This window comes from Dipodomys ordii, unplaced genomic scaffold, assembly GCF_000151885.1.
Source record: "Dipodomys ordii isolate 6190 unplaced genomic scaffold, Dord_2.0 Scaffold184, whole genome shotgun sequence".
Taxonomy (NCBI): domain Eukaryota; kingdom Metazoa; phylum Chordata; class Mammalia; order Rodentia; family Heteromyidae; genus Dipodomys; species Dipodomys ordii.
The window spans coordinates 200,216-207,740 of NW_012267400.1; the positions used below are offsets into that span (position 1 = coordinate 200,216).

At 54.2% G+C, this 7,525-nt stretch overlaps 1 protein-coding gene across 1 annotated transcript in view; it reads right to left on the bottom strand.

Annotated features, from left to right (window-relative positions):
* Positions 1 to 7,525, bottom strand: part of Man2b1 (mannosidase, alpha, class 2B, member 1) — a 22,465-nt gene that overhangs the window by 7,009 nt on the left and 7,931 nt on the right. Inside the window, exons 10-21 of the mRNA XM_013034175.1 lie at positions 7,456 to 7,522; positions 7,216 to 7,325; positions 6,626 to 6,733; positions 6,093 to 6,209; positions 5,006 to 5,191; positions 3,302 to 3,399; positions 3,085 to 3,202; positions 1,247 to 1,365; positions 1,067 to 1,168; positions 829 to 916; positions 623 to 703; positions 3 to 143 (exon numbers count right to left, since the gene is read on the bottom strand). Of these exons, the coding sequence (XP_012889629.1) occupies positions 3 to 143; positions 623 to 703; positions 829 to 916; positions 1,067 to 1,168; positions 1,247 to 1,365; positions 3,085 to 3,202; positions 3,302 to 3,399; positions 5,006 to 5,191; positions 6,093 to 6,209; positions 6,626 to 6,733; positions 7,216 to 7,325; positions 7,456 to 7,522 (1,335 nt within the window). The remainder of the gene's footprint in view (positions 1 to 2; positions 144 to 622; positions 704 to 828; positions 917 to 1,066; positions 1,169 to 1,246; positions 1,366 to 3,084; positions 3,203 to 3,301; positions 3,400 to 5,005; positions 5,192 to 6,092; positions 6,210 to 6,625; positions 6,734 to 7,215; positions 7,326 to 7,455; positions 7,523 to 7,525) is intronic.

A 7,525-nucleotide genomic window follows, 5' to 3' on the forward strand; every position in this document is an offset into this window, starting at 1 on the left:
GCCAGAAGCCGGTGCCCAGCAGCTGCTCTGCCCACCCTGTCCAGAAGTACAAGGTGGCGTCCTCGAACCACCTGCCCGCTCCCCAGCTCCAGCAGCGGCTCTCCGACTCCCCGGGAATCATCCTCCAGCAGCCTTCGGTGCACCTGGGCGGAGAGTGGCCAGAACACGGTGAGCATCTCCAGGGTCTCTCGGGGCCAGAAACTTAATAAAGGCTTGTGGAATTTTCAAGAGAAACAGTAGAGGAAAGGTGTGTGTAGTAGTACCTGCCTGTAATCCCAACACTCAGGAAGCTGAGGCAGGAGGATCTTGAGCTCTATCTAGATTAGCCTAGGCCAAGAATGAGACCTTGTCTCAAAGAAACAAAGAAGCAAATAAGAGGAAAATCCATGGTTTGAAGCAGTCTGCATATTAAAAACCAAAGAAATTCTCATCTCCAATTAGCAAAAAGCCAAAGCAGATGGCTGGTTCAGTAGTAGAGCACCAGCCTTGAGGGAAAGTGCCAAGCACAAGCGCAAGGCCCTGAGTTCAAGTCCTAGTACTGACATGAAACAGAATACCCCAAGATCCAGCAGGAGGACAATGTGGGGACAGAAGCCTGTCTTGGATGCCATCAGCCACTCACCATGAGCTCCAGCGAGCCGTCCTGCAGGCTGCTGCCCCCCTGGGAGCGGTCAGTGAGCACCGTCAGCTGCGTGACCCCATCCTGGGGGCAAGGAGTGAAGGACAGGGGAGAGTGAAGGGCTGTCCGTCTGCTCTAGTACTAGGGAGATGCTGGGAATCCAGGGAGACGCACACACACTGCAGGGCGACTACATGAGGAACCGGTACCGTGATATAAATTCGGCTGTTGACAGGATAATAGTTTCCAGCCACTGGCTCTGTCTGGTTCAGTTTCCAAGTAGGTCGATAATCCCGCCTGGGTCGGGTGATTTGGTCAAATATGGTATCAGGTTCCTCCATTTCTCTCCTTCCCTCCCTCTTTCCTGTGATCAGCAAATCCCCACACCTCCCTGGAGGCCCAACACTCCCCCCTCCCCCCATGCCATGGGGTTCCCAGCCTCCCTACCTCCTCTCCAGGATCTCCCGGCCGTTGCTGTCTGTGTAGAAGCGGCCCTTGGTGTTCAGCCGGGTGTCAAAGCGGCTGATGACCTCCTTCCCCCAGCCATCGCTGTGCCCAAAGGGATGGCAAGGTTAAGCCTGCCGGGGCCCTTGTTCCCCCACCCCAGTCCCAGCCTGGGCCACTCACTCATGAGGGATCGGTCCCACCGTCCACTCCAACTCCAGGTGACGCTGTCCTGGGTACAGACGAATCACCTGAGAACACCACGCTGAAAAGTTCTGGTGTATCTCCTGCACTAAGGCCGTCTACAAAGACCAGGGAGAGAGCAAGTCAGCCTGCACTAGCTCAGGAGGGCCCTGCAAAGGCTCCCCACCCAGTTGTAAGAACCCCAGGGGCCTATGTCAGAGGTCATGCTACCAACCAGCCACCCCCCTCCCACCAGAGTCAATATCACTGTGTAGATTTGGGGGAGGGGTATATATTTAAAGTAGGGAATAGAACACAGGGCCTCATAAATGGCAGCCAAATGTTGTGCCCGGAGTTGTGGGGATACAGCCCTAAGCCCAAGATGTCAACTCCTACCAGCCCGGCAGGACTGTTGGAGCACTGCACTTGGGTCTCCCCACTCATCCAATTTCCATTACATCTAATCCTCACACCTGCAAATGTTGGGACAACTATTTCTTTGATTTTTCCACCCAGTACTAGGGCTTGAACTCAGCATAGGCACTGTCCCTGAGCTGCTTTTGCTCAAGGTCAGCACTCTACCACTTGAGCCACAGCACCACTCCTGGCTTTTTTTATTTATTTATTTATTTATTTTGTTTGTCGGTCGTGGGACTTGAACTCTGGGCCAGGGCGCTGTCCTTCAGCTCTTCAGCTCAAGGCGAGTGCTCTACCACTTGAGCTACAGCGCCACTTCCGGTTTTCTGGTGGTTTATTGGAGATAGGAGTCTCACGGTCTCTCCTGCCCGGGCTGGCTTTGAACTGCGATCCTCAGATCTCAGCCTCCTGAGTAGCTAGGATTACAGGCGTGAGCCACCAGCGCCCGGCTGGCTTTTTCTCTTCATGTGGTACTTGAACCCAGAGCTTCACGCATGCTAGGCGAGCACTCTACCACTAAGCCACATTCCCTTTTTTTGTCAGTCATGGGTCTTGAACTCTGGGCCTGGGCACTGTTCCTGAGCTCTTCAATTCAAGGCAAGTGCTCTACCCTTGAGCCACAGAGCCACTTCCGGTTTTCTAGTGGTTCATTGGAGAGTTTCACGGAATTTCCTGCCCAGGCTGGCTTTGAACCGTGATCCTTGGATCCCAGCCTCCTGAGTAGCTAGGATGACAGGCGTGAGCCACCGGCGCCCGGCTGATTTTTTAATTTATTATTGTGCCAGTCTTAGGGATTGAACCCAGGGCCTAGGTGCTCTCCCTGAGCTTTTTTGATCAAGGCTAGTGCTCTACCACTTGAACCACAGCTCTACTTCTGGCTTTTTGCTGGTTAACTGGAAATAGGAATCTCACAGACTTGCCTGCTATGGCTGACTGTGAACCGCAATCCTGAGATCCCAGCTTTCTGAAGAACTAGGATTACAGGTGTGAGTCACTATTTTTTTGAGCCAGTACTGGGGTTTGAACTCAGAACCTTGCATTCTCATTTGGCTTTTTTGCTCAAGGCTGGTGCTTTACCACTTGGGCCACAGCTCCACTTCTGGCTCTTCGCTGATTTACTGGGAGTTCAAAATCTTAGGGACTTTTCTGCCCAGACTAGATTCAATCTGCAGTCCTCAGACCTCAGGCTACTGAGTGGCTAGGATGACAGGGGTGAGGTACCAGAGCCTGGCCAGGTGGCCTCTTACACAAGCAGCTACGAACACTGGCCTTAGAGAAGACCCCTGGGTCTGACCCCATCTCTAAGGAAATGTAAACTCTCTCTGCATCTGCACCCTCCCTTTGCACATCACATTTCTGGGTACCACCACACCCACCCCCTCCCAACTCCAAATGTCCACTCATCAACCCTGTCCCCAGACCTTCACCAAGCGCGTCCGGGCCCAGCGGCTCACGGGCATTGGTCTCTTTTGGCTGGGTCTGAAGATGTAGGCACCAGATGCCTGACTGCTTTCCTTGTTACCTGTACTGGCGTTGTACCTGCAGCCAGAGCAGAGCAGAGCAGAGTCAGATAAAGGACCTCGGCTCTGTGTGAACCCTTCCACCGCCCATGACCCCGGCCCGGTGGTCCTCCCTCACCAAAAGAATCCTTGGTCCACAGGAAGCACGAGTTTCTGGTCTATATTCTCAATCTTCATCAATAACCCTGTGTCAGGGTTGAAGGTAGCCCGGATGTACTGAGCAGGGAAGGGTGGACAGTGGGAAATGTCCATCACGTGAGCCAATGACAACTCCAACCTTCCTTCACCCTGATCCTCAATCTAGTCATGGCTCTCCAGGATGAACTGGGGCCTTGCAGGTCCCCACTTCGGTGTCCCCACACCTGGTTCCTCCTGCTGCAGCCACATCACACCTGTGACATGCTGAGTCCAATCAAAGCCTTCATCTGCTCCAAGCCACGGCCAGCTTGAGCATCTCACACAGGAGCTGCCCATTAGGACCCTTGGGGCCCATGAAAGTATTTTTACTTCTTTTAGAATCCAAAGGAAGCAGGGATGGGATTATAGCTCAGTGGTAGAGTAATTGCCTAGCATGTGTGAGGCCTGGGGTTTGATCACTAGCAACACACACACACACACACACACAAAACCTATAATCCTAGCAACTTATGAGGCTAAGAACAGGAGGATCGCAGTTCTAGGCCAGTCTGGGAAGAAACCTTTGAGAGATACCTTTTCAACCCAGAGCTAGACACAGGGAGCATCTGTCATCCTAAACTAGAGGGGATGCTGACACTGGAAGGATCATGGTGCCAGACTAGCTTGGAAAGAAGAGTCCATGAGTCTCCATCACCATGGAAGGAGCTAGGCCTGGTGGTGCTCACCTGTCAAGCAAGTATGACAGGAAGCCTACAGTGGGCACTCAAGCCCAGGTGCAGGCCAGGTGGGTTCCGGACCCTGTCTCAAAAATAACCAGTGAAGGGCTAGAGATAGCAGCTTAGCAAGCACAAAGCCTTGATTTTAAACTCCAGCAGACTGAGATCTGAGAATCTAGGTTCAAAGGCAGCCAGGGCAAGAAAGTCTTGTGAGACTCTTATCTCCAATTAATCACCAAAGAGCCAGAAGTAGAGCTGTGTTTCAGGTGATAAGAGCAGTAGCCTTGAGTGAAAAGGGGAAGGGACAGCACCCAGACCCTGAATCCAAGCCCTAGAACCAACAACACACATACACACACATAAAAAAGAGAGAAGAGAATCCAAAGAAAACCTGAATAGAAAATCAATGAACATACTATAGTATAGACTATACTATAGACTGTACTATAGACTATAGACTATAGTTGTCTTCCTAACATCATCACAAAATATAATGTTAGGTAATTTTTATGGAAGGTAAAAAGGTACACAGCTAAAAATGCTAAGGCCATGACAGTGTATTCTTTTTGTTTTTGGGGTGCTGGGAATGGAATCCATGGCCTGCCTCACATATGCTAAGTGTTCTACTACTGAACCACACCCCCTACTTCTGAGCCACAACCCTAAGCCTCCACTGCCCCCTTTACCTACTCCACCACCTATTGCCCAGTCACACACCCCCAGCCGGAATCTCTTTCCTTAAAAGTCACTTTACCAGGAAGCTCTCCCCTGATCTCCCTGCCCTAAAATTACACACCCCCACAGCCTGACATCAGCTCTGCCACACGCGTCAAACATCACTGACAGCCACACCGGATCCTCACAACAGCCCCAGGAAACACACCAAGGCTCAGATGAAGCTCACTCAGCAAATCACTCAAGGACACACACAATCATGGAGAGAAAATGGGGTTCCAAAAGGCCCTCACCTCATTCTTGATGACCAAGACCTGGCCTTGGGATATCTGGGGTCTGACAGCCTTTGTGCGGGCCTTGGGGCGCTGGCTGGACACACGGGCTACTGAGTAGATGCTGAAGCCCAACGCAGGCACCCGGGCTGCAAACAGGAGCTCTGAGTGTTCCTCCTGATGATAGAAGCCGGGAAGGACCACCATCTTAAGTGAGAGAGGAGGGAACCAAGTCAAGCTGTGCCGACACCTGCAGAACTCTTAAGAGGGGAAGGAGGGCAAGGAGTAGGTGGGAAAAAGAAATCGAGGTGCCATGATTGGCAGGGGAAGATTTCAAGAGAAGCAGGCTGGGGGTGTAGCTCAGTGGCACAGCACTTGCCTGGCATGCCAAGACCTTGGGTTCATTCCCAGCATGAAGCAGCAGATAGAAGGGAGGAGGAACAAGGAGGGAAGAAGGATAAAAGGCGGTAGAGAAAAAAAAAAGGAGGTAGAGGAGGAGGTGGTGGAAAAGGAGGATTCCCAAGGAGTGGGAGCCTAGTGGGAGCCTACAGGGAGGGTACAGATGAGGATGTGGGGAGAAGTCATTGAGAAAGGAAAGACTCGAGATCGGGATTGAGCAGTCAGGGAGGAGACCTTCAGGAGTCAAAGGCAATTTCCTGGGAGGAAGAAGACATAGCTGGTCACACCTGTAATCCCCAGCATGTTGGAAACTAAAGGAGGAGGGTTAGAAGTTCTGGGCCAACCTTGGCTATATAAGAAGACAGGCCAGAAAAGGTAATTAAAAAATGAAAGAGAGAGGGGGAAAAAAAAAGGGAGGGAGGGAGGAAGGAAGGAACTAGTAGCCCACATTGGCCTCGACCATACAATCCTTCTGCCTCAGCCTCCTAAGTGCTGTGATTACACATAGGCACACCACAACCAGCCCTGGAAGTGTGTGTATGGGGATGAGAGAGATTTAAAAGATGGGCTACTCTTTGGAAGATGTTCCAAAGGTGGAGGAGATGGTATTATGGGACAACAGAGGAAGATAGAGGGAGACAGATTCAAGGTAGAGATCTACAGAAGCAGCAGGGAGGAATGCCCAGGGAGAGGTCCAAAGTGGGCTTACTGCACTGGGCACAGTCTTGCCATCGGGATCGTTGACAGCTAAAGCGCCTTCACTGACGGGCAGCCGAACCATATGGTCCACCGTCCTCCCCAGGGGATTATATATGATGACCTGGAACTACAGGGGAAGTTGGGAGAGGGCCTGGGTCATATCACATCCTCTTCAAACCCTCCTAGAAGATGGCAAACACACACACACACACACAGAGGCCTGGGTGCCTGTAATCCCAAGCTACTCAATAGGCTGAGATCTAAGGATCAAGGTTCGAAGCCAACCCAGGCAGAAAAAGCCTTTGAGACTCATCTCCAATTCACCATCCAAAACAAAGCTGAAAGTGGAGCCGTGGCCCAAGTGGCAGAGAGCCAACCTTGAGGGTTAAAAGCCAAATGAGAGCGTGAGGCTCAGAGCTCAACACACAGCAAATAATACAATAATGCCACCGCCCAGCTTCTGCACCCCAGGCCCAGGCCTTCCTCTGCCTGCCCGGGGGGCCTCGGGCCTCGCTCCCGGGGTCCCACCCCTCCCTGACTCACGCGCGAGGCTGATTGGCTGAGGGGACACACGCTGACGTTGAGGCCCCGGCAGAACGAGAAGACCTCCTTGAAGCCGCTCAGCCGCGACAGCGCGTTGCTTATGAGAACCTGGGAGAAGCGCCAAGCCCCGCCCTCAGCTGAGTCTCCGCCCCCTCCCTGAAGCCCCGCCCCGCTGCCTGGGCTCCACGGGGTTCCCAGCCCCGCCCCACCCCTACAGCCCCTGTAAGCTCCTCTACCCTAGGCCACGCCCCACGCCCTCTCCACTTATCTCCTCTGAGGCCCCGCCCTGTTCCTCTGCTCCCAAGACCCAGCCCTATAAGCTCCTTTAGGCCCCATCCCACCGCAAACCACGCCCCATACCTTCTCCACCCTGAGGTCCCGCCCTGTGCTGTTCCTCTCAAAAGCCCCGCCCCAGAAGCCCTCCCAGGCGCTAAACCACGCCCATACTGGCTCCACCACTTACACACGCGACCTGCTGAGGACCCGCCCCCACGGGCCTTCTAGGTCCCACCCACCGCCCCAAGCCACGCCCATTCATGCATTTGTGGTCCTATTGGGTCACGCCTCTCCCGGGCTCCGCCCCCGCGCACCTCGCAGGGCCCCCAGCCGGCCGCCAGCTGCCGCGCGTAGTCGTCCGCCACGTGCTGCCTCGCGGTGCCGCAGACGGCGTCGTGGTGCTGGAGCACGGCCATGGCCTCCTCTGCCGGCACCAAGTCGGGCAGCGTGAGGGCCCGGCAGAACTCTCCGCCCGGACCCCGAGGGACGCGAGAGGGCCGGGGTGTGTTCGTAGGGGCTTTGGGAAGGGACCCCAGGGGCGGCCCGACACCTACGGAGCGGCGCGCTGCTTCCCGCGCCGTACGGTCCCGCGGCGGCCGCCGGGCCCGCCAGCGCCTCCAGCTG